Below are 27,516 nucleotides of genomic sequence, written 5' to 3' on the forward strand. Positions count from 1 at the left end.
AGCAGTGGTCTGTACAGTACAGGAAAAGGCCCTTCAGCCCACAATGCCTATGCTGAACAGGATGTCAGGATAAACCAATCTCATCCACGTACTCACAAGGTCATAAGGTCAAAAGGGATAGGAGTAGAATTAGGCCATTTGGCCCATCGAGTCTACTCCACCATTCAATCATGGCTGATCTATCTCTCCCTCCTAACCCTATTCTCCTGCCTTCTCCCCATAACCTCTGATACCTGTACCAATCAAGAATCTATCTATCTCTGCCTTAAAAATATCGACTGACTTGGCCTCCACAGCCTTCTGTGGCAAAGAATTCCACCGATTCACCTCTGACTAAAGAAATGTCTCCTTATCTCCTTCCTAAAACAACCTTTAATTCTGAGGCTATGACCTCTAGTTCTAGGCTCTTCCACCAGTGGAAACATCCTCTCCACATCCACTCTATCCAAGCCTTTCACTATTCTGTATGTTTCAATAAAGTCCCCCCTCATTCTTCTAAACTCCAGCAAGTACAGGCCCAGTGCCGACAAACGCTCATCATTGTTTAACCTACTCGTTCCTGGGATCATTCTTGTAAACCTCCTCTGGACCCTCTCCAGAGCCAACACACCCTTCCTCAGATATTGTGCCCAAAACTACTCACGATATTCCAAATGTGGCTTTACAAGCATCTTATAGAGCCTCAGCGTCAACAGAGTCAAAGAATGATCCATATCCATACTTTACACTACCATGTGCCCATCTAAAATCCTCTTCGATGCCACTGTTGTGTCAGCCTCCAACACAACTTTTGCAGCACATTACAGGCATCCACCAATCAAGAATCTATCTATCTCTGCCTTAAAAATATCCACTGACTTGGCCTCCACAGCCTTCTGTGGCAAAGAATTCCACCGATTCACCTCTGACTAAAGAAATTTCTCCTTATCCGCTGGCTGGTGGGGTGGAAGGTGAGAATTGTATCCTGTATTGTTGGGGAAAAAACTCACTCCATACATCTCCTTTAAACTTTGCCCTTTCATCTTTAAGCTGTGCCCTCTTTGACATTTCCACCATAGGAAACTGGCTTGTACCTCAGGAAACGGGGCTTCCACTCCTCCATTATAGATGAGGCTCTCACTAGGGTCTCTTCTACATCCCGCAGCTCCGCTCTTGCTCCCCCTCCCCCCACTCGCAACAAGGACAGAATCCCCCTCGTTCTCACCTTCCACCCCACCAGCCAGCGGATCCAACATATCATCCACCAACATTTCCGTCACCTACAATGGGACCCCACCACTGGCCATATCTTCCCATCCCCTCCCCTCTCTGCGTTCCGCAGAGACCGTTCCCTCCGTAACTCCCTGGTCCACTTGTCCCTTCCCACCCAAACCACCCCATCCCCGGGCACTTTCCCCTGCAACCGCAGGAGATGCAACACCTGTCCCTTTACCTCCCCCCTCAACTCCATCCAAGGACCCAAACAGTCTTTCCAGGTGAGACAGAGGTTCACCTGCACCTCCTCCAACCTCATCTATTGCATCCGCTGCTCCAGATGTCAACTTATTTACATCGGCGAAACCAAACGCAGGCTCGGCGATCGCTTCGCTCAACATCTTGTTGTGTGCTATCAGTACTGTGTGTTCAGTTCTGGGCACCGTGTTATACAGTAGGAAAGATGTTATCAAGCTAGAAAGGGTACAGAGAAGATTTAAAAGGATGTTGCCAGGTCTAGATGGTCCGAGCAATAGGGAGAGGTTGAGTCGGCTGGAATTCTTTTCCCTGGAGCGCAGGAGAATGAGGGGGTAATGTAATCTCATAGAGGTGTATAAAATCATGAGAGGAATAGATTGAGTAGATGCACAGAGTCTTGCTTAGAGTAGGTGAATTGGGGACCAGAGGACATAGGTTTAAGGTGAAGGGGGAAAGATTTAATAGGAATCTGAGGGGAAACTTTTTCATACAAAGGGTGGTGGGTGTATGGAACAAGCTGCCAGAGGAGGTAGTTGAGGCAGGGACTATCCCAATGTTTAAGAAACAGTTAGGCAGGTACATGGATAGAACAGGTTTGAAGGGATATGGACCAAACTCAGGAAGGTGGGATTAGTGTAGCTGGGACATGTTGGCCAGTATGGGCAAGTTGGGCCGAAGGACCCGTTTCCACACTGTATCACTCAATGACTCTATCCAGTCAGCGGAAAGAAAGACTAGACATGATTACAATCAAGCCATCCACAAAGTACAGATATAGGATGAAAGGAATAACATTTAGTGCAAGATAAAGCCTAGTCAAGTCTGATTAAAGATGATCCGATTGAGTGGCCAGGGTTGACTATACTGCTGGCCTTGCCGAGGCAGCGTGAGGTGTAAATGGAATCAATGGAAGGGAGGTTGGTTTGTGTGATGGTCTGGGCTGCGTTCACAATTCTCTGCAATTTCTTGTGGTTTTGGATGGAGCTTAATTTACAACCATCTTTCATTTTTCTTGCAATACATGATTGGACATTTCCTGTTGCACATTGTACATTCAATCGTGATATTTATTTCAATGAGAATTATTCCCGGTCTATTGTCATATCTTACAATGGAGTTCTCTAATCAATGGAGACCACAGTCCACTGCGCCCTCTGGTGTCCAGAATGCCCATTGCAGAACCTATTGTGCAGACTGGTTTCAACAGAAGAAAGACATCAAAAAGCTTGCGTAACTCAACGGGCCAGACAGCATCTCTGGAGAAAAGGAATAGGTGACGTTTTGGATCGAGGATCGAAGAAGGGTCTCGACCCGAAACTTCACCCATTCCTTCTCTCCAGAGATGCTGCCTGTCCCGCTGAGTTACTCCAGCTTTTTGTGTCTTTCTTCACGAAATGTTTGGATTTACTAAAGCAGAAATTAAGCTCTATTCACTCTGGTGAATTGGGCAGAATATCAGCAATGCTGTGTTCCTCATGTTGAATGTTGGGCGAGGAATACAACAAATTGCTGATAGTCCAGTGTACTCCAAGGATGTTCCTTGGTTAATAACAGCATCAAAGCTTTATGGGGAAAAGGCAGGAAAACGGTGTTGAAAGGGAAAAGTAGATAGACAATAGACAATAGACAATAGGTGCAGGAGGAGGCCATTCGGCCCTTCGAGCCAGCACCGCCATTCAATGTGATCATGGTGATCATATGGTGGAATTGACTCGATGGACCGAATGGCCTAGTTCCGCTCCTGCACCTTAGGATCTTATGATTTTATGATCTTATGCTCAACTGATGCCGTTGAGCAAAGCCAAATGTCTCTCCTACCATACTTATTAACATTTGAAAAGGCAAGTTTAGAAATTAGTCTGTGCAATGCCAGAAAGGCTAGTGAAGGTTTTCGTGACGCCCAGAATAATTTTTTTCTCTGAATGCCATCAAGAGTGCCATGCCCAGGGAAGTCCACTACCAGAGGGGCAGAGTGGCATAGAGGTAGAGTTGCTGCCTTACAATGCCAGAAACACAGGTTCGATCCTGACCATAGGCACTGTCTGAACAGTTTGTACATCCTCCCTGTGACGGTGTGGGTTTTTCTCGGGTGCTCCGTTTTCCTCCCACATCCCAAAGTGGTAAGAGTTTGTAGGTTAGTCAGCCTCTGTAAATCGTCCCTAGTGTGTAGGTTTGGGGAACTGGGATAACATAGAACTAGTGTACAGGTGATTGTTGGTCGGTATGGACTAGGTGGGCCGAAGAGCGTGTTTCCACACTTAAAAGTTTAGTTTAGTGTAGAGATACAGCGCGGAAACAGGCCCTTCGGCCCACCGAGTCCGCACCGACCAGCGATCCCCGCACATTAATACTATCCTACACACACTAGGGACAATTTGTTTTTACACATATACTAAGCCAATTAACCTACATACCTGTATGTCTTTGGAGTGTGGGACGCAGGTCATGGGGAGAACGAACAAACTCCGTACAGACAGCCCCCTTAGTCGGAATCGAACCCGGGACTCTGAAAGCGCTGTAAAGCAGCAACTCTACCGCTGCGCCACCGTAGCCACCCTAAACTAAACCACATTGTTCTGAATCATAAGTCTGATAGTATACACATTGAAGACTAGCTGTTAATAACAGTGAAGGCTCAACAGTTAATTAAAAATGTAATTAAAGGATTAGACGTCTTTCTCCTGCAGTCACAGGCAGAGTGCAGGATAGCTCTCTACTGACCCAAACAGTGGTTGCAATCATCATGCCCCCCGGGGGAATGCAATAGCTTCTCCTTCAATATTAAATGACCAGCATTGCAAGAAGAAATTTTGCAAAACTAAAGAAAGCGCGGCACGATGACACAGCAGTAGACCCGGGTTTGATCCTGACCACGGGTGCTGTCTGTACGAAGTTTGTACGTTCTCCCCGTGACCTGCGCGCGTTTTCTCCGGGTGCTCTGCCTCTGGTTTCCTCCCACACTCCAATGGCGTACAGGTTTGGAGGTTCATTGACTTTGGAGAAGATTGTAAATTGTCCCTGGTGTGTGTGATAGAGCTGGTGTATGGGGTGCTGCCTGGCAGGCACATACTCAATGGGCCGAAAGGCCTGTTTCCGTGCCCTATGTCTCAACTAAACTAAACCGATTGCATGTTCACCAGATGAGAAAGAAGTACAAGGTCTGGCATGGCAAAGAAGCCATGCCAAAAATCATCTCTACCTTTCCTTAAAACTGTTCAGCTACTGAGGAAGGTGTGCATGCTACAATGATTGAGCTTTCGAACAGGTTGCAGGAGGAGGTAGTTGAGGCATGTACTACTGCTATGTTTAAGATACATGTGGACAGGTATGTGGATGGGATAGGTTTAGGGGGATATGGGCCAAACGTGGGAAGATGGGACAAGTGTAGATGGGACATAGGGGACATTGTTGGGCGGTGTGGGCAAGTTGGGCCGAAGGGCCTGTTTCTACACCACGTCATTCTATGACTATGATTGGAAGGGTGTGGTAGGCTCTCCATATAGAATTCTTAAGGGATTGGACAGGCTAGATGCAGGAAATATTTTCCCGATGTTGGAGGAGTCCAGAACCAGGATACACACAGTTTAAGAATAAGGGGTAGGCCATTTAGGACTGAGATGAGAAAAAACGTTTTCACCCAGAGAGTTGTGAATCTGTGGAATTTTCTGCCACAGAAGGCAGTGGAGGCCAATTCACTGGATGTTTTCAAGAGAGAGTTAGTTATAGGTCTTAGGGCTAACGGAATCAAGGGACATGGGGAGAAAGCAGGAACGGGGTACTGATTTTGGATGATCAGCCTTAATCATATTAAAGGGCGGTGCTGGCTCGAAGGGCCGAATGGCCTACTCCGGCATCTATTTTCTATGTTTCGTTGTTTCTATCCTTGTGGGGCATAAGGAATAGACATACCTTTATGATGAAGGGTCCCGAACCAAAACATCAACTACCTATTCCCTCCACAGATGCTGCCTGACCCGCTAAGCTACTCCACAGCTCATTGTGTGTTTGCTGAAGATTCCAGCCATCTGCAATTCCTCATGTCTCCTGATCTGTGGAATATTTATCACCCACCTGAACATAGCCAGTGGCAATGATACCATCCACGATAGTTCAATTTGTTTGGCAAATGCTTTCAGTTTAGTTTAGTTTATAGATACAGCGTGGAAACAGGCCCACCTGGTCCGTGCCGACCAGCGATCCCCACATACTAACACCATCCGCACACATTCAGGACAAGTTTTACATTTAACAAGCCAATTAACCTACAAACCTGTACGTCTTCGGAGTGTGGGAGGAAACCGAAGATCTCGGAGAAAACCCATGCAGGTCACGGGGAGAACGTACAAACTCCGTACAGACGGCGCCCGTAGTCGGGATCGAATCCGGGTCTCCGGCGCTACTACCGCTGTCGGGCAGCAACTCTACCGCTGCGCCACCGTGCAGCCCTTACGTGATATGAAATATTCATCCCCTGCATAATGAGTCGGGCCTACACATAATAAGTGAATCCTTCAGGGTACAGGCCTGACCAGCAGCTCACCAAAATTACTACATCAGCATCTTCTTCCCTGCTCTCACTTCCATTGAGAGGATAAGGATAACAAGGATAACAGCATCGTGACAACATCATCAGTTTCAAGTTCCCCTGTGTGTCATTCACCATTCTGATTTTTATCTCTATTCCCTTACTTTCTTCGGGTGTTGTCCTGGGATGCCTCATTAGTGCAAGGACATCACAAGGACAGTGACAGCTCTGGCAGAGTGCCTCCTGCTATCCTCTTTGGGAATTGAGGTGAATCTTTGGTAGGATTATCCACAGCCCAGTGCTTTCCAAGGAAGAACATAGAACATGGATCAGGACAGCACAGGGACAGGCCCTTGGGCCCATAATGTGTAGGTGCTGGTTTAAACCGAAGATAGACACAAAATGCTAGAGTAACTCAGCGGGACAGGCAGCAACTCTAGAGCGAAGGAATGGGCGACGTTTCGGGTCAAGACCCTTCTTCAGACTGACTCAGGGGAGAGGGAGGCTAGAGATATGGAGGGGTAAGGTGTGAAAATGACAGATCAAAGCAGATGCTGCTAAGGAAATGTAGACTAGTTCATTGTTAGCTGAAGGGAATGTGAAAAGGAGGCATACAATCTGCAAAATTAATCGGAAGGCAATGAAACTAGTCGGAGAACAAGGGTGAGGGAGGGACGGAGAGAAGGGGAAAGCAAGGGTTACTTGAAGTTAGAGAAATCAAAACTCCTACCGCTGGGGTGTAAGCTGCCCAAGCAAAATATGAGGTGTTGTTCCTCCGATTTGCGCTGGGCCTCACTCTAACAATGGAGGAGGGCCAGGCCAGAAAGGTCAGTGTGGGAATGGGAGGGGGAGTTAAAGTGTTTGGCAACCGGGAGATCAGGTAGGTCTAGGTGGACTGAGCGGAGGTGTTCAGCGAAACGATCGGCGAGCCTGCGCTTGGTCTCGCCGATATTCAGGAGTCCACATCTGGAACAGCAGATACAGTAGTTGTGGTTGGAAGAGGATCAGAGTCCTCTGTTAGGCAGCTACTCAAAGTGAACCTTGACAAGGACTCTTGCTTACTTCTCCAGATCTTCTTGGCAAATGCACACACGTTGGACTCGCTTGAATAGATTGAACAATAGCTGGCTGCCTGGATCAAGTTATCCCAAAACACTCTGAAGTGACTGTGTTCAATACTGCATAGTCGGCTAACTTGAATGGTCATTGGCTATGGTCTAACAAACAAACAAATGGGAAAATAAGACTAAAATAAAACAAGTTCACAAGTTGTAGGAGTAGAATTAGGCCATTCGGCCCATCGAGTCCACTCCGCATTCAGTCATGGCTGATCTCTGCCTCCTAATCCCATTTTCCTGCCTTCTCCCCATAACCCTTCACACCTGTTCTAATCAAGAATTTGTCTATCTCTGCCTTAAAAATATCCACTGATTTGACCTCCACAGCCCTCTGTGGCAACGAATTCCACAGATTAACTACCCTCTGACTAAAGAAGTTCCTCCTCACCTCCTTTCTAAAAGAGCGCCTTTTAATTCTGAGGCTGTGACCTCTGGTCCTAGTCTCTGCCACCAGTGGAAACATCCTTTCCACATCCACTCTATCTATGCCTTTCATTATTCTGTAAGTTTCAATGAGGTCCCCCCTCAACCTTCTAAACTCCAGGGAGTGGAAGCCCAGTGCTGTCAAACGCTCATCATACACTAACCCACTCATTCTTGGAATCATTTGTGTAAACCTCCTCTGGACCCTTTCCGCAGCTAACACATCCTTCCTCGGATATGGGGCCCAAATTTGCTCACAATGCTCTAAATGTGGCCTGACCGACGTCTTGTAGAGCCTCAGCATTACATCTCTGTGCACTTAAAGAAAAATGGTTGTAAAATAGCTCCTGCATTTCTAAGAGAGGGGGTGGATTTCAAATGTTTACCTTTGCCAAGACGGTTAAGTCGAATCCATGCAGTGGTAAGGTTGCTGCCTCACAGCTTCAGAGACCCGGGTTCGATCCTGACTACGGGTGCAATCTGTACGGAGTTTATACGTTCTGCCCGTGACCCGCGTGGGTTTTCTCCAGTGTCGTCCCACACTCCAAAGACATGCAGGTTTGTAGGTTAATTGGCTTGGTATAATTGTAAATAGTCCCTGGTGTACGTAGGATAGTACTAGTGCGTGGGGATCGCTGGTTGGCACAGACTCGGTGGTCCGAAGGGTCTGTTTTTCGCATTGTATCTCTAAGCAACAACCTTTCTCTCAATGTTAGCAAGACAAAGGAGATAGTGATCGATTTCAGGAAGCAAAGCGGTACACGTGCCCTGACGGAATACACTGACGGCACCGAAGTAGAGATAGTTGAAAGCTTTAGGAGTCAATATCACCAACAACTTTTCCTGGACCACCCATATTGAAGCAACGACCAAGAAAGTGCACCAACACCCCGACTTCCTTAGAAGGCTTAGGAAGTCCCCAATAACTCCCACATTCCAAAGACGTACAGGTTTGTAGGCTAGTTAGCTTGGTATAATTGTAAATTGTCCCTAGTGTGTGTAGGATAGTGTTAGTGCGCGGGGATCGCTGGTCGGTGCGGACTTGGGCGTCCGATGGGCTGTGTCTAAAACTAAACTAAATTGATGCTACGGTTTCAATGTCCACATCACAGAGGATCTGACATGGACAACACACATTGCCGCACTGGTGAGTAAGGCAAGGCAGCGCCTTTACCACCTCAGTCAGCTGAGGAAATTCAGAGTCTCTCTGAGGATCCTTCAGTGCTTCTACTCTGGGGCTGTAGAAAGCATCTTGTCCGGCAACATCTCAATCTGGTTTGGGAACAGCTCTGCCCAGGACAGGAAGGCTCTGCGGAGAGTAGTGCGTTCGGCTGAACTCACTATGGGAACTACACTCGCCCCCCTGCAGGACCTATACATCAGGAGGTGCAGATCCAGAGCCAGCAACATTATGGGGGACACCTACCACCCCAGCAACGGACTGTTCCAGCTGCTACGGTCAGGCAAATGCCTCCGCTGTCACGCTGTGAAAATAGAGGGGATGAGACGGAGTTTCTTCCCACAGGCCATCAGGACTGTTAACTCTTATATCACCAGGGACTAATTTACTATATTTATTTATTTTTTGTGTTAAAGGTTTTTCTATTCTGTTTTGTAGTTTTAGCACAATCCGCAGGTGTTGCCACTTTCATTTCACTGCACATCTTGTATATGTATGTGACAAATAAAGTTGACTTGACTTGACAATGATGTCAAAAAAGTTCTTCAGCGTCATCCGCTGATATTTCCTGTTTAAGGCCTAACCTTTATTCCTCAGTGGTAGGCAACCAAGAATGACATTATCCAACCTGATTTCACCTGAGTCCCTGGAGAAAGGGCACACTAGTCCAATGCTTGTCATCTCATTATAATAGAATGCAATTCAGTTTAGACGTGTGACGATGCTTGACAATGGTCAGTTAATAGAAGACAACCCTTTTTAATCCAAAAGGGAGGGGTTAACGATGACCCGTTGCGCCCAAACCTCTCCTGCATTGGTGCAACACCCTCTCCTCCCCCCATCCCCCTCCCCTCCCCCCCCCCCACTCCATCCTCCTCCACCCCCCTCCCCTCCCTCCCTTCCTCCACCCCCCCCCACCCCCTCCCCCCACTCCACCACCCTCAACCCCCTTATCCTCCCTCCCCCCACCCTCCTTGCTCCCCCCTCCCTCTCTAGGAGATAGATTTGAACTTTAAAATGTGAATAACTTTTCAAATATAACACTGATTTCAATGAAACTTCTTCCATTAGCATCAAAGCGATGACGGTGAGCCAGGTGGGCCTAAAATCGCCGCGCTACCATGTACCGTTTTGGCTGTAATTCAGGAACAAACAAACGAGAGTTTTAGTATATAGATGGTCTTGGCATTATGTTCGGCATAGACATTGTGGGCCGAAGGGCCTGTTGCTGGGCTGTACTGTTCTATGTTCTAATATTTAATCCTTTCTTCCCTGGCAGAGAACTCTCTCTAACAAGGTGACTTTGTACGGCGCCAACATACGTTATTGATCTAATTTATTTCGTTAACACCTTTGTATTATTTTACTCAGGTATGACAGTGATGGCCACCTGACAAATGTGACGTTTCCGACTGGACAGGTCAGTACTTTCTACAGCGAGGTGGACAAATCCGTACAAGTGGAGGCAAACCTATCGAACAAAGAGAACTTTGCTGTTACAACCAACTTCTCAGCCACCAATGCAGCTTATACATTCAGGCAAGGTATACACAGACCATTTTCATTGCCTCCTAAATCCTATCTGCAAATGTATTACATTTGGTTTCTTTTTTGTTTGTTTCAACTTTGTATTTGATTGCTAACTTGTATCATATCATAGAGTGATACAGTGTGGAAACAAGCTCTTCAGCCCAACTTGCCCTCACTGGCCAACATGTCCCCATCTGCACTAGTCCCACCTGCCTGGGCTTTCCTCCAAACCTGTCCTTTCCATGCACTTGCCTATCTTGTTTCTTAAACCTTGCGTTAGTCCCAGCCTCAACTACCTCCTTCTGCAGCTCATTCCATACACCCACCACCCTTTGTGTGAAAAAGTTACCCCTCAGATTCCTATTAAACCTTTCACCTTAAACCAATGTCCTCTGGCCCTCGATTCCCCTAGAGACTCTGTGCATTTACCCCGATCTATTCCCCTCGTGATCATATACTGTGTATCTGTACACTGTGGACATGTAATCATGTACAGTTTTTCCGCTGACTAGTTAGCACGCAACAGAAGCTTTTCACTGCACCTCGGCACACGTGACAATAAACTAAGTTAAAACTAAAACAAAAAACTATGAATTAAAACTTAACTAAATTTGGTGAGCCAAAAATTGGAATTTCAAGTGGTGAAGTACAATTTGAATTGAACTTTGAAATCAACTCAAGACAATTCTTAGAATGTAGAAACAAAGAATTGCAGATGCTGGTTAATACACAAAAGGACACCAAATGCTGGAGTAATTCAGCAGATCATGCAGCATCTCTGGAGAGCATGGATTCCCTCCACAGATGTTGAAGGAAGGAATTGCAGATGCTGGTTTAAACTGACGATAGACCCAAAATGCTGGAGTAACTCAGCGGGACAGGCAGCATCTCTGGATAGAAGGAATGGAATGAAGAAGGGTCTCGACCTGAAACGTCACCCATTCCTTCTATCCAGAGATGCTGCCTGTCTGGCTGAGTTACTCCAGCATTTTGTGTCTATCTTCCCTCCACAGATGTTGCCTGAACAGCTGAGTGCCTCCACTTTGTGTTTTGCTCAAGATATTGTTTTCCAGCTTCAGTAATGTTGTTTTTTTAACTAATGTACCTCGTCATTCTTTTCTTGAGTTTGCAAATTTATAATGCTTGTGTAGGATTTTAAAGTGGATTCCCATTTGCAGGTTTATCTCATTTCATCATTAAACCCCGTGCGCACATTTCAGCTCATGAAACTATTTCTAATTGAAGTGTGAGCACATTTCAGAGTCTGACTTTGCAGTGTAAGGAACAGAAATAACTTTCTCGAAAGGACACGAAGTGCTGGAGTAACTCTGCAGGTCAGGTAACATCTCTGGAGAACATGGAGAGGTGATGTTCCGGGTCGGGACCCTTCTCAGACTTCAGAAGAGGACACCTGAGCCGAAACATGACCTATCCATTAGGTGGAGACCAATGCTGCCTGACCTGCCGAGTTACTCCAGCACTTTGTGTTTTGCTATCAACACTGTGCTGTGACTTGATATTCACCATTTATATCGATAGGATGAAACATTATCTTTGCCTAATGAAATGCCGAGTAATTCGTTTCTTTAACTTCCCCCGTAAACATTTCATAATTCTAACAACCAGAAATTACACCAGGCACCAATTTGAAGTTTCAATAGACAATAGACAATAGACAATAGGTGCAGGTGTAGGCCATTCAGCCCTTCGAGCCAGCACCGCCATTCAATGCGATCATGGCTGATCACTCTCAATCAGTACCCCGTTCCTGCCTTCTCCCCATACCCCCTCACTCCGCTATCCTTAAGAGCTCTATCCAGCTCTCTCTTGAAAGCATCCAACGAACTGGCCTCCACTGCCTTCTGAGGCAGAGAATTCCACACTTTCACCACTCTCTGACTGAAAAAGTTCTTCCTCATCTCCGTTCTAAATGGCCTACCCCTTATTCTTAAACTGTGGCCCCTTGTTCTGGACTCCCCCAACATTGGGAACATGTTTCCTGCCTCTAATGTGTCCAATCCCCTAATTATCTTATATGTTTCAATAAGATCCCCCCTCATCCTTCTAAATTCCAGTGTATACAAGCCCAATCGCTCCAGCCTTTCAATTCTTGTCTCATCGTCAACAACTTTTCTAAAGTCTCTGGAGAAAAGGGATAGGTGACGTCTCGGGTCGAGGCCCTTCTTCAGGACTGAAGCGTCACCTATTCCTTTTCTCCAGCGGTGCTGTCTGACCCACAGTTACTCCAGCTTTTTGTGTCTATCTTCGGTTTAAACCAGGATCTGCAATTCCCTCCTAAACAAACTTTTCTAAGGTAACCATCGTCTCCAAATTTGAGGAAGGATATTCTAGTTATTGAGGGCGTGCAGCGTAGGTTTACTAGGTTAATTCCCGGAATGGCGGGACTGTCATATGTTGAAAGACTGGAGCGACTAGGCTTGTATACACTGGAATTTAGAAGGATGAGAGGAGATCTTATCGAAACGTATAAGATTATTAAGGGGTTGGACATGTTAGAGGCAGGAAACATGTTCCCAATGTTGGGGGAGTCCAGAACCAGGGGCCACAGTTTAAGAATAAGGGGCAGGCCATTTAGAACAGAGATGAGGAAAAACTTTTTTAGTCAGAGAGTTGTGAATCTGTGGAATTCTCTGCCTCAGAGGGCAGTGGAGGCCAATTCTCTGAATACATTCAAGAGAGAGCTAGATGGAGCTCTTAAGGATAGCGGAGTCAGGGGGTATGGGGAGAAGGCAGGAACGGGGTTCTGATTGAGAATGATCAGCCATGATCACATTGAATGGCGGTGCTGGCTCGAAGGGCCGAATGGCCTCCTCCTGCACCTATTGTCTATTGTCTATCTCTCATTGTGCAGGGCGCTTGATGTTTTCAAGAGAGAGTTAGATTTAGCTCTTAGGGCTTCTTCTTGCGTTTGAGGCAGCAGAAGTTATGAAGCTGCTTCTGCTTCTGCTGTCTCTGTTTGTTGTCGTTGGCCTGACCAGTTGACAGGGCTCACCACGGGGAGCTCGACAACATGAGCCCCCTCTTAGGGCTAAAGGAATCACAGGATATGGGGAAAAAAGCAGGAACGGGGTACTAATCACTACTCAGCCATGATCATATTGAATGGCAGTGCTGGCTCGAAGGGCTGAATGTCCTACTCCTGCACCTATTTTTCCTATGTATTTCTATGTTTCTATGCTCATCTTTCTCCATCTCAATACTCTCAATGGATGGATAGCGTGTCACAAATAAAATAGAACTCTGTCATTCCTATCAATCGTCACACCTATTCTACCTTCTGGAGAGCGACTGTAGGAGATTATTCCGCAGAACTGTCTGTTCATCAATCAATCTACTGACAATCAGTCAATTTAAAATGTGCATTTAAATTGTCCCAGGTTAAGGCAAGCAGTACGCCAAATTAGAAAGGCTGAAGTGGAACTGCTGGAAACATTGCTGAGGTTTTAAAAGTATCGTTCTCGTTGGTTCAATTAGCAGCAGACTGACTGAGACCAGGTTTCTGTGAGGTTTAATTAAGATTTTTGCAAAACCTTCTGACATGCTTCTCTTTGATCGTCCAAATGTTGTTCTCCAATAGTTATAGAGTCAACGAGTTTTATTTGGACAGTAGATTGGTACAGGTCTGAAGATAGACACAAAAATCTGGAGTAACTCAGCGGGTCAGACAGCACCTCTGGAGAAAAGGAATAGGTGACGTTTCGGGTCTGAAGAAGGGTCAATAGACAATAGGTGCAGGAGTAGGCCATTCGGCCCTTCGAGCCAGCACCGCCGTACAATGTGATCATGGCTGATCATTCACAATCAGTAAGGTTTTTTGTCATAGAGTCTTACAGAGTGGAAACAGGCCCTTCGGCCCAACTTGTTCCCACCCACCAACATGTCCCATATACACTAGATGTCCCCACTTGTCCCCACCCACCAACATGTCCCATCTACACTAGATCCCACCCAACTTGTCCCCATCCACCAACATGTCCCATCTACAACTGCCTGCATTTGGCCCATTTCCCTCTAAATGTATCCTATCCATGTACCTGCCTAAGTGTTTCTTAAACGTTGCGATAGTACCTGCCTCAACTATCTCGTCCCATACACCGACCACTCTTTGCGCGAAAAAGTTACCCCTCAGGATCCTATTAAATTCTTCCCCCCTCACCTGGGTCCTCTTGTTCTCAATGAGATCATATAAGTAACACAAGTTAGGTTTATTCACATTGCAGGAGTCAAGCAGCTATTTAAGGGTCATTCCATTTCTTCCACGGTGGCGCAGCAGTAGAGTTGCTGTCTCTTTCAGCGCCAGAGACCCGGGTACGATCCTGGCTGTGAGTGCTTGTCTGTACGGAGTATGTACGTTCTCCCCGTGACTTGCGTGGGTTCTCTCCGAGAACTTTGGTTTCCTCCCACACTCCAAAGACGTACAGGGTTGTAGGTTGATTGGCTAGGTATAACTGTAAAAATTGGCCTTAGTGTAGGATAGTGTTAATGTGTGGGGATCGTTGGTTGGTGCAGACTCAGTGGACCGAAGGGCCTGTTTCCGTGCTGTATCTCTGAACTAAACTAAACTAAACAACGTCACCCATTCCTTCTCTCCAGAGATGCTGCCTGACCCGTTGAGTTACTCCAGTATTTTTTTTGTTACTCCAGTCTACAGTTCCTTCCTAAACAATGGGTCACATTGGAATGTGGAAATAAGGAATTGTAGGGACTTTTTGTCTTTCCGGGCCACCTCTGACTGTCTGGAGTCGTGAATTTCTAAGCTGTCACTTCCTCGTCGAAGCCTATTAACATGGTGCTCCATTTCCTTTCTCCTCGTGTGTTTGACCAGTTTCCTCTTTAATGAATCTACCAGTTTCCTCAACCACTCCAAATGGTGTTGACTTCCACATTCTGATCAGTCTTGAGGCACTTTCCCTTCCTGGTGATTAGTTTATATTGATGGCCTTTGGTTAGGTTCTTTCCCGAAGTGGATATATTCTCCTTGTACCCATTCCATCAAAATCTTATGCCATTTTAAAGACCTCTATTAAGTCATTCCTCAGGCAACTTCTCTCAAGAGAACAGAGGCCCAGTTTCCTTTCCTGATTACATTTTTTTGTATCATTATTGACAATCTTCTCCGAAGCCTTTCCATTACTTTTATATATTCTACATTTATATATTTTTCATAAACTGATGCCTCAAATGATATGCTCTGTGGTGAATGCAAGGTTTGTTGTGGGTTTAAAGTACCTTCAATATCTTTCAATTGAATTCGTCTTGAAGTAACCTCAGGTGTTGTGAGGTTTCTTTTTGATCTTGCTAACCTGTGGCTGAAATAATGGATGATGAATTTATAGATATCCCCCACCTTGACTCTCAAGTGGCCTTCATATTTTTCTTAGTTTTTAGCTTAGTTTAGAGGCCCTTCGGCCCACCGAGTCCGCACCGACCAGCGATCCCTCCACACTAACACTATCCCACACACATTAGGGACAATTTACATTTTTTACCAGGCCAATTAACCTGTCTTTGGAGTGTGGGATGAAACCGAAGATCTCGGAGAAAACCCACACTGGTCACGGGAAGAAGGTACAAACTCCTTAGAGACAGACCCCTTTAGTCAGGATCGAAACCCGGGTCTCTGGCGCTGTGAGGCAGCAACTCTACCACTGTGTCACTGTGCCGACCTAATAATTTTACTCACAAAATGTTGGGCCTGTTATTTATTTGTGTTGAAGTACTGTTTGAGCCAAATATTTGCCCATCGCGCAAGTTTACTCAATCATCCTTTCTTTTGTTGGAATCCTCCTCAGTATTGTCGACCCCAGCCCATCGCCTAAATTGGCATACTTTTGCATTGATCAATGAAAGCTGTGGGAAATTTGTTCAAGAAAAATATGACTGAGCATCTTGTAATTTGTTGTAGACTGCATAATATTGACTATCCCCTGCCAATGGCATCATCCCCAAGTTTAGAAATAGTGATTGTAATTTCAAAAGCTAAATCATTAATGCAAATTTAGTTTAGTTTAGACTAAACAGTTTCTTCCCAGCTGTTATCAGGCAACTGCACCACCCTAACAGCAACTACAGAGCAGTCCTGAGCTACTATCTACCTTATTGGAGACCCTCGGACAATCTTTAATCAGACTTTACTGGACTTTACCTTGGTCCAATGTTATTCCCTGGATACCTGTATCCGTACATTGTGTAATGGCTCGATTGGAATCATGCATAGTCTTCTCACTGGCTAACACTCAACAGAGGCTTTTTACCGTACCTCGGTACACGTGACAATAAATTAAACTGAACTTCTACAGCAGTGAATGAATGTGTAGGAAGGAACTGCAGGTGCTGATTTACACTGAAAATAGACACAAAATGCTGGGGTAAATCAGCGGGTCAGGCAGCATCTCTGGAGAGAAGGAACGGGTGACGTTTCGGGTCGAGACCCTTCTTCAGACAGAAGAAGGGTCAGTCTCAGCTCAGTCTGAAGAAGGGTCTCGACCTGAAACGTCACCCATTCCTTCTATCCAGAGATGCTGCCTGTCCCGCTGAGTTACTCCAGCATTTTGTGTCTATCTGCTACAGCGGTGAAATGTAATTACTAATCATGCCAGGAACTTTCTGTTCCAGAGCACATTCAGAATACTTACTGGGTTGGCCCCGATGGCTCTTTGCGAGTGAACTTTGCCAGTGGGATGGAATTGACTCTACAGACAGAGCCCCACCTCTTGGCCGGAGCAGCAAATCCTACAATGGGAAAATGTAACATCTCATTGCCCACTGAACACAATCCTAACATCGTGGAGTGGAGGCAGAGGAAGGAGCAGACAAAGGGGACTCTCGCCGTCTTTGGGAGGAGGTTCAGGGTGAGTATGTTTCTAAAATGCATTACTTTTAGAAGGGAAAGACGAACGGGATTGTTGTTCTCATAATTGGATAGGAAAATAACTGCAGATGCTGGTACAAATTGAAGGTATCACAAAATGCTGGAGTAACTCAGCGGGTCAGGCAGCATCTAGGAGAGAGGGAATGGGTGACGTTTCGGGTTGAGACGCTTCTTCAGATTGATACCTATTCCCTCTCTCCGAGATGCTGCCTGACCTGCTGAGTTACTGTAGCATTTTGTGATATCTTCTGATAATTGGAAGTTGATTTCGTAATAAAACCAGACAACATGGGTTCAAGTGGAAGGGGAAAACATTTAATAGGAATCTGAGGGGTAACTTTTTCACACAAAGGTTGGTGGATGTATGGAACAAGCTTCCTGAGCAGGTAGTTGAGGCTGGGACTATCCCAACGTTTAAGAAACAGTTAGACGGGTAAATAGATAGGACAGGTTTGGAAGGATATGGACCAAACGCAGGCAGGTGGGACTAGTGTAGCTGGGACATGTTGAACGGAGTGGAAAAGTTGGGCCGAAGGGCCCGTTTCACACTGTATCACTCTATGACTCAGGAGTCAGATCAATGACTACTTTAGAGATATAGCATGGAAACAGGCCCTTCAGCTCATCAGGTCCACGCCGACCAGCGATCACCCCGTACACTAACACTATCCTACACACTACCGACAATTTACTTTTACCAATGCCAATTAACCTACAAACCTGTACATCTTTGGAGCGTGGAAGGAAACCAGAGATTCTGGAGAAAACCCACACGGTCACGGGGAGAACGTACAAACTCCCACGGACAGCACCCGAGGTCAGGATCGAACCCGGGTCTTTGACGCTGAAAGGCAGCAGCTCTACCGTAGCACCACCATGCTGTCCCAATGGTCCCAAGGAAACAATAAAAATCTTACTTGCAGCTTAACAAGCCCGAAAACACAATATATATAAATAAAATATAATAATTTAAAAATTGATAAAGATTAATAACAGTAATACCAGGTAGTCATAATAGTGCAGAAATCAGACCATAGTGCAAGCAAAGACACAGTCTATCAAATCTATTGAGGAAATGGATAATCACTGAATAGGAAGTTAATGCAGGAAAGTGGTAGAGTCACAAATTCACAAGTTTAATATATTAGACAATAGACAATAGGTGCAGGAGGAGGCCATTCGGCCCTTCGAGCCAGCACCGCCATTCAATGTGATCATGGCTGATCATTCTCAATCAGTACCCCGTTCCTGCCTTCTCCCCATACCCCCTGACTCCACTATCCTTAAGAGCTCTATCCAGCTCTCTCTTGAATGCATTCAGAGAATTGGCCTCCACTGCCTTCTGAGGCAGAGAATTCCACAGATTCACAACTCTCTGAGTGAAAAGGTTTTTCCTCATCTCAGTTCTAAATGGCCTACCCCTTATTCTTAAACTGTGGCCCCTTGTTCTGGACTCCCCCAACATTGGGAACATGTTTCCTGCCTCTAACATGTCCAACCCCTTAATAATCTTATACGTTTCGATAAGATCTCCTCTCATCCTTCTAAATTCCAGTGTATACAAGCCTAGTCGCTCCAGTCTTTCAACATATGATAGTCCCGCCATTCCGGGAATTAACCTAGTAAACCTACGCTGCACGCCCTCAATAGCAAGAATATCCTTCCTCAAATTTGGAGACCAAAACTGCACACAGTACTCCAGGTGCGGTCTCACTGCGGCCTGTACAACTGCAGAAGGACCTCTTTGCTCCTATACTCAACTCCTCTTGTTATGAAGGCCAACATTCCATTGGCTTTCTTCACTGCCTGCTGTACCTGCATGCTTCCTTTCAGTGACTGATGCACTAGGACACCCAGATCTCGTTGTACGTCCCCTCTTCCTAACTTGACACCATTCAGATAATACTCTGCCTTCCTATTCTTACCAAATAAAGATTCAAAGAGGTTGCTAGGAGATATTGGATACTCACAAGTTCACAAGTTGTAGGAGTAGAATTAGGCCATTCGGCCCATCGAGTCTACCCCACCATTCAATCATGGCTGATCTCTGTCTCCTAATCCAATTTTCCTGCCTTCTCCCCATAACCCTTGACATCCGTTCTAATCAAGCATTTGTCTATCTCTGGCTTAAAAATATCCACTGACTTGGCCTCCATTGCCTTCTGTGGCAATGAGTTCCACAGATTAACTACCATCTGACTAAAGAAGTTCCTCCTCACCTCCTTTCTAAAAGAACGCCCTTTAATTCTGAGGCTGTGACCTCTGGTCCTAGACTCCCCCACCAGTGGAAACATCCTTTCCACATCCACTCTAACTATGCTATAAGTTTCAATGAGGTCCCTCCCCCACCTCAACCTTGTGATCTCCAGCGAGTAGAGGCCCAGTGCTGTCAAGCGCTCATCATATGCTAACCCATTCATTCCTGGGATCATTCTTATAAACCACCTCTGGACCCTCTCCAGAGCCAGCACATCCTTCCCCAGATATGGGGCCCAAATTTGCTCACAATACCCTAAATGTGGCCTGACCAGCACCTCATAGAGCCTCTGCATTACATCTCTGTTTTTGTATTCCAGTCCTCTTGATATAAATGCGAGCATTGAATTTGCCTTCCTTACTACAGATTCGACTTGCAAATTAACCTTTTGGAAATCCTGCACCAGCACTCCCAAAACCCTTTGCACCTCCGATTTCTGGATTCTGTCTCCTTTTAGAAAATAATCTACTTCTTTGTTCTTACTACCAAAACGCATAACCCTGCACTTTGCTATACTGAATTTCATCTGCCACTTCTCTGCCCACTCTCCTCACCTGCCCAAGTCCTTCTGCAGAGTCCTTACTTCCTCTACACTGCCTGCCCCTCCACCTATCTTAGCATCATCTGCAAACTTGTCGTAGAGTCCTACAGCATGGAAACACAAGTGGATATGTGGAAACAAGGAGCTACAGATGTTGGTTTACAAAATAAAGACACCAAGTGCTGGAGTAACTCGGTGCGTCAAGCAGCATAGTTGGAAAACATGGATAGCTGACATTTCAGGTCGGGACCCTTCTTCAGACTGATCAGATTTCAAAATGGATATGATTGTGGTCAATACCTGTCAAGTATGGTTGGTGACTGAGATTGATTTTCTAAACATAATTGTATTCACCTCACAACAGTTGCTGGGGAAATTGTCCTGTTTTTCTTGAGATAAGTTCTCATCGTTTCTGCTCCATCCATTCTTCAAAGAGACTGCGTAAATTGGTTTATTTTGCTGAACAATAGACTACTTGCTGTGAGTTATAAGCCCCACTCCATTTAAAATTTATTGCTTATCACAGTCTTTTCAATAAATATGTAAACAGTTTATTCTAATATTCTGCTAATAATCCATCAAGATTTCAATATACAATGGATTAGATTTTTGGCGGCACGGTAGCGCAGCGGTAGAGTTGCTGCTTTACAGCGAATGCAGCGCCGGAGACTCAGGTTCGATCCTGACTATGGGTGCTGCACTGTAAGGAGTTTGTACGTTCTCCCCGTGACCTGCGTGGGTTTTCTCCGAGATCTTCGGTTTCCTCCCACACTCCAAAGACGTACAGGTATGTAGGTTAATTGGCTGGGTAAATGTAAAAAATTGTCCCTAGTGGGTGTAGGATAGTGTTAATGTACGGGGATCACTGGGCGGCACGGACTTGGAGGGCCGAAAAGGCCTGTTTCCGGCTGTATATATATGATATGATATGATATGACCAAAGTAATTTATCCTTTGAAAATTCCCACATCCTGTTTTACTATAAACCAATCATTGCAATAAATTGAGATAAAATGTGTGAACGAATTGAATACAAAATAAATATTTTTTCCACAAGTTAATAAATGGGTGCTTTGAATAATTCAATTGCTTAATACTTTGTTTTCAGCACTGAGAGATTGAAAGGTTGTTTATTTTTTATTTTTCTCTCTGATGTGAATTGCAATAAACATTTTTGGACTGCAGCAGACCACTCCCAAGCTTTCCTCAAGCTATTTCCTCAGAATAGCCTTGCACCCTAATGTCATTCCTATGTCAGTGGCTTATGTGAAGAAGACAATGCCCACACATTCATCCTTTCGGGGAATTTGGACCTCATTAGGGTCTGAAGAAGGGTTCCGACCCAAAATGTCACCCATCCCTTTTCTCCAGAGATGCTGCCTGACCCGCTGAGTTACTCCAACTGTTTGTGCCTATCATCGGTGTAAACCAGCATCTGCGCTGCCTTCCCACACTCATTATTAGTTTAGTTTAGAGATACAGTGCAGAAACAGGCCTTTCAGTCCACTGAGACGGCATCAACCAGTGGCCCCGTACGCTAGCACTATCCTGCACGCTGGAGACAATTTATAATTTTACCAGAGCCAATTGACCTACAAACCTGTACGCCTTAGGAGTGTGAGAGGAAACCAGACCCCATGCAGAAAACTTACACTGTCACTGGGAGAACGTGCAAGCTCCGTACAGACAGCACCCTCAATCAGGATCGAACCCGGGTCCCTGGTGCTGCAAGCCCCTGTGCCACCCTTGAGACTATCTTGAGACTTGCCATTGTTGATACTCCCATCATTAAGTTGACTGAAATTCTCTCAGGTAAGTATTTTCCTTGTCTTTAATCATTCTGTCTCCTGGGTCTACAACGTCACCCAAACCTCCTGACTTACCCCCAGCCCATGGCTGGCAATTGTGCTCAAGGCCGGTCTCAGGATTAGGGATCTGCGTGATGGTCTGGGCTGCATCCACAACTCTGTGCGGTTTCTTGCGGTCTTGAATAGAGCTGTCCCCAAACCATGCTATGATGCATCCCGATAAAATGCCTTCTCTGATGCATCTCAAGAAGCTAATTAAATGATCCATTGGATGGAGTTGCTCCCAAACCATGATATATGATTAAAACGATATAACTATATCTTAAAACACATGAAGGTAGATAAATCTCCCGGGGCCCAGATCTGGTGTATCCAAGTGCATGGTGGGAAGCTGGAGAAGAAATCCATTAAGTATCATCATTAGGTAGGAGACACAGTATTGACACCTCATTGAAAATAGCAATGATTAATGGAGATAGATGTAGATGCAGACACACATAAATGTTGGTGTAAGAAAATAACTGCAGATGCTGGTATAAATTGAAGGTATTTATTCACAAAGTGCTGGAGTAACTCAGCAGGTCAGGCAGCAGGTCAGGCAGCATCTCAGGAGAGAAGGAAAGGGTGACGTTTCGGGTCGAGACATTTCTTCAGTCTGAAGAAGGGTCTCGACCCGAAACGTCACCCTTTCCTTCTCTCCTGAGATGCTGCCTGACCTGCTGAGTTACTCCAGCATTTTTTCCATAAATGTTGGTATGCACCTAAGGCTTTTACAATGGATTGGTGAGACGATAGCAGAGAGGCTGTGGGGAGTTTTTCTTAAATTAAATGGTATCATGCAGTAACCGATGAAACAACTTCATTTAAGATGGGGAAAGAAGATCAAAGATCAAACAAAATTTTGCAGGAAGATAACTGTAGATGCTGGTTTACATCGAAGATAGACACAAAATGCTGGAGTAACTCAACAGGACCGGCAGCATCTCAGGAGAATGGTAACGGGTGACGTTTCAGGTCGAGACCCTGAGTCTGACTGAGAGACTCAGTCTGATGAAGGGTCTCGACCCAAAACTTCACCCATTCCTTCTCTCCAGAGATACTGCCTGTCCTGTTGAGTTACTCCAGCATTTTGTGTCTCGCCAACAAAATTGTGTTGACAGTCTTAATGGAGTTGTGGAACAAATGCCCAATTGGAAAGGTAATTGCATGTCTCAGAAATGTTTGTAAGAAGATATTGAAATAAATATTAGTAGTGGAAAAAAAGCACGGGTAGAAAATTGAACATGAAATTAAAATTTAAGGTAATTGCATGCTGTTTAAATTTAAAGGAGGCTTGAATAGATATGTACTGTGAGTCAGTGTAAGGTCCACATTGTGTAGAACACATAGCGCTGAAGTAACTCAGCGGGTCAGGCAGCATCTGTGGATAGGGATGCCAACTTCCTCACTCCCAAATACGGGTCAAGGTGACGTCACCGCCCCGCCCCCAACGTGACCTCACCCAGTCAGTGGCCACGTGCTCCCGTTCCACCAATGGCGGCCGCCCGGGCCGGGAGGCGGGTTGCTATGCAACCTCCATTAGGCGGCGCCCGGGCCTACACTGTCAGGGATTGCAGTGGCCCCTGGGCTACAGTGTCCAGGCCTAAAGCGTCGGGGTCCACAGTGTCGGGGCCTACAGTGTCCGGGCCTAAAGCACCGTCCGGGCCTAATACGGGACAACGGCGGTCCCGTATGGGACAAAACAATTTAGCTCAAAATACGGGATGTCCTGGCTAATACGGGACAGTTGGCAACCCTATCTGTGGAGGATATAGATAGGTGATATTTTGAGTCGGGGTCCTTCTTGGGTCTCCATTATTCTCTGTTTAAATAAATGGAATGGAATTACGTATAAGATGAAACATTATGAAAGTTATTATTGTTTAGTAATTTCACAAACATGCAGATAGATGAGAGATGCAATTTAATGTGGATACCTGTGGAGTATTGTGGTTTGAGAGGTATGAAAGAAAAGCAGGGATGGATCTTTAACAGGCAGCATTTAGATTCTTCTTAATGTGGCATTGAACATGAGCAGTGAAAGTAAGTTCCTGCAATACGTTGGGCAGCACAGTGGTGTAGCTGGTGGAGCTGCTGCTTCACAGTCTGAGTGACCCGGGTTAGATTCTGACCTCGGGTGCTGTCTTTGTGGAGTTTGCACGTTCTGCTTGTGACCACGTGAGTTTCTTCTGGGTGCTCCGGTTATCCCCACATCCCAAAGACGTGCAGGTTTCCGGGTTAATTGGCTGCTGTAAATTGACCCTAGTGTATAGGGAGTGGATGAGAAAGTGGGATAACGTAGAACCAGTTTGAACAGGTGAGCGATGGTCAGCGTGGACACGGTGGGGCAAATGGCCTATTTCCATATTTCCATATTTGCACCTCATATTTCCATATTTCCATATTTCCATATTTCAAATTTCCATATTTCCATATTTGCACCTCATATTTCACCTGGGCAGCTTGCAGCCCAGTGGTATGAACGTCGACTTCTCCAACTTTAGATAGTTCCTCTGTCCCTCCCTTCCCCTCCCCTTCCAAGATCCCCCTCTATCTTCCTGTCTCCACCTATATCCTTCCTTTGTCCCGCCCCCCTGACATCAGTCTGAAGAAGGGTCTCGACCCAAAACGTCACCCATTCCTTCTCTCCCGAGATGCTGCCTGACCTGCTGAGTTACTCCAGCATTTTGTGAATAAATCGATATGGCCTATTTCCATGCTGTATCTCTAAACTCGTAACTAGTTTAGTTAGTTTTGTTTAGAGATGCAGTGTGGAAACAGTCCCTTCGCCCCACCGAGTCCGTGCCGACCAGCAATCACCCTGTATGCTGGCACTATCCTACACATGAAGGACAATTTACAATTTTACCAATGTCAATTAACCTGCAAACCTGTACATCTTTGGAGTGTGGGAGAAAAACAGAGAACGTGGTCACGGGGAGAACGTACAAATTCCGTACAGACAGCACCCGTAGTCAGGATCGAACACGGGTCTCTAGCGCTGTAAGGCAGCAACTCTACTGCTACTCCACAGTCCAAATAAACAATATTTGGAGGAGGAAATGTTTTGCACAAACAAATTGAGACTATTGTATTTTGAAAGGGAAATGTTGGAGGTAAATGTTTGAGACAAAACATGGGCGCTTTATGTTAGGCCAAGGGATGACAGGGTTATGTTGGTGTTACTGTAGCAGAGGTTTATACAGAGTAATAGACTGATCAATAACCTCCAGCGATGTAAACATCCTGCCACCAATAATCTTAAACGCAAAAGGCTTTAAAAATCTTTTCCTTTACACAAAATAATTCCTTTACATAAATTATGGGTTTCATCAGGAAACTTGAGAAGTGAACACTACTTTTCAAATTGCAATATGTAGCTTTTTTGTTCAGAACATTAAGGCGCCACTTTGGCAATTTATTTCGAGTTTAATAATTGTATTTTAGCTAAGACATTTTTTTAAAAAAAATCTTTAATAAAATAATATATATTTTTTAAATCACTGAATTCTGCATTTGCACCAGAACTCATCGAAGAAGATAAAAAAAGATATGTTAAACTTGATCAATCGAATAATTTATCAAGATTTGTGCTGCTTTTGCATATTCCAGTGTAGCAATAGATTTCATTTATCAAAACAAAATCAATTGCCTAAATATCACAGATCTTGAGAAATTCTTCAGTCAGGAATTATATCCATTGAAATTCAATTGGTGCATTAGAATATCTAGCCTCAGGCAAAATAGTTATATGTTCCAACAGTGGCTACGTTCCAAAAGTTCCTCATTAGTTAACTGTTTTGGGACTGCTCAATGGGTAGTATTTCAATGCAAGTCTTACTTTTAAATGCTTTGATCCAGTGTCTGAAGCCAACCATCATTGATGGACCTGTAGCTACCAATATTAACACCTCCTATTACATAATTGTAAACACTGGTTCTATTCAAAATCCTATCCAAAGCAAAATCTATACATATTCCACTGGCGAGAATAATAGGCGGGCCCATGCGGGAAGAACATACAAACTCTGTACAGACAGCACCCATAGTCAGACTATAGACAATAGGTGCAGGAGTAGACCATTCGGCCCCTCGAGCCAGCACCACCATTCAATGTGATCATGGCTGATCATTCTCAATCAGTACCCCCTTCTTGCCTTCTCCCCATACCCCCTAACTCCGCTATCCTTAAGAGCTCTATCTGGCTCTCTCTTGAATGCATTCAGAGAATTGGCCTCCACTGCCTTCTGAGGCAGAGAATTCCACAGATTCACAACTCTCTGACTGAAAAAGTTTTTCCTCATCTCCGTTCTAAGTGGCCTACCCCTTATTCTTAAACTGTGGCCCCTAGTTCTGGACTCCCCCAACATTGGGAACATGTTTCCTGCCTCAAACGTGTCCAATCCCTTAATAATCTTATATGTTTCGATAAGATGCCCTCTCATCCTTCTAAATTTCAGTGTATACAAGCCTAGTCGCTCCAGTCTTTCAAGATTGAACCCGTGTCTCTGGCACTGTAAGGCAGCAACTCTACCACTGCGCCAATGTGTCGCCCTGTAGCTCTGGCCCTCAAGACCTGGCAACATCCTAGCTTGTCCAATCTCTCCCTATAGCTGAGGCCCACGAGTCCTGCAACATCCTGTCGGTAAACGCACTTTTCTTTGCTTAAACCTTACAATTCAAAGGGATTAAACCTTTCGCTGTTGAATTAACATGGCTGAGATCTGCAAGATCTTCATGGAGAATCCTGTTGAAAATAAATTAGAAGTGAGGCTAATCAGTATTGCATCAGATATCACGTTTAAGAGACATTTGGACAGGTACATGGATCGGACATAGGTTTAGAGGGATATGGGCCAAACGCAGGCAGATGGGACATGTTATCGGTGTGGGCAAGTTGGGATGAAGGGCCTGTTTCCATGCCATAAGACTCTATGACGCTATATCACAAAGTACTTTGCTTTATATTTTATCCTGACCATGTAGGCTAAAGCAATGCCATGCCATTAATGACTTCTGCTGATTCTTTCCCGCCAGGCTCACAACAGAAACCTGCTGTCCATAGACTTTGACCGGGTCACCAGGATCGGGAAGATTTACGATGACCACCGAAAATTTACTCTCAAGATCCAGTATGACCGATCGGGGCGGCCAGTTCTGTGGACACCTAGCAACAACTTCAACGAGGTCAACGTCACCTACTCCCCAATGGGCCTGGTGACAGGCATGCAAAGAGGAACTTGGGTTGAAAGAATGGAATATGATCAGATTGGCCAGATTATATCCCGGGTGCTGGCAGACGGAAAAATATGGAGCTACACTTACTCGGAAAAGGTAACACAAAACCTGAAGAAGGGTCTCGACCCGAAACGTCACCTATTCCTTTTCTCCAGAGATGCTGCCTGACCCGCTGAGTTACTCCAGCATTTTACTTTAGTTTAGAAATACCGCTCAGTAACAGGCCCTTCAGCCCACCGGGTCCGCATCGACCAGCGATCCCCGCACACTAACATTATCCTACATCCACTAGGGACAATTTACATTTATACCAAGCCAATTAACCTACAGACCTGTACGTCTTTGGAGCGTGGGAGGAAACCGAAGAACTCGGAGAAAACCCACGCAGGTCATGGGGAGAACGTACAAACTCTGTACAGTCAAGCACCCAGAGTCAAGATGGAATCTAGGTCTCTGGTGCTGTAAGGCAGCAACTCTACCGCTGCGCCACCATGCCTATCTTCCATCTTCTAT

The 27,516-nt window shown here is 45.3% G+C and overlaps 1 protein-coding gene across 7 annotated transcripts in view; it reads left to right on the forward strand.

Moving 5' to 3' along the window:
* The window catches only part of tenm1 (teneurin transmembrane protein 1), a 1,669,493-nt gene that overhangs the window by 1,612,694 nt on the left and 29,283 nt on the right, over positions 1-27,516 (forward strand). For all 7 annotated transcript variants that reach the window (XM_078412545.1, XM_078412546.1, XM_078412547.1 and 4 more), the window contains 3 exons: positions 10,070-10,242; positions 16,865-17,100; positions 26,803-27,099. In XM_078412545.1, coding sequence (XP_078268671.1) covers positions 10,070-10,242; positions 16,865-17,100; positions 26,803-27,099 — 706 coding nt within the window. The remainder of the gene's footprint in view (positions 1-10,069; positions 10,243-16,864; positions 17,101-26,802; positions 27,100-27,516) is intronic.

This window comes from Rhinoraja longicauda, chromosome 15, assembly GCF_053455715.1.
Source record: "Rhinoraja longicauda isolate Sanriku21f chromosome 15, sRhiLon1.1, whole genome shotgun sequence".
NCBI lineage: Eukaryota > Metazoa > Chordata > Chondrichthyes > Rajiformes > Arhynchobatidae > Rhinoraja > Rhinoraja longicauda.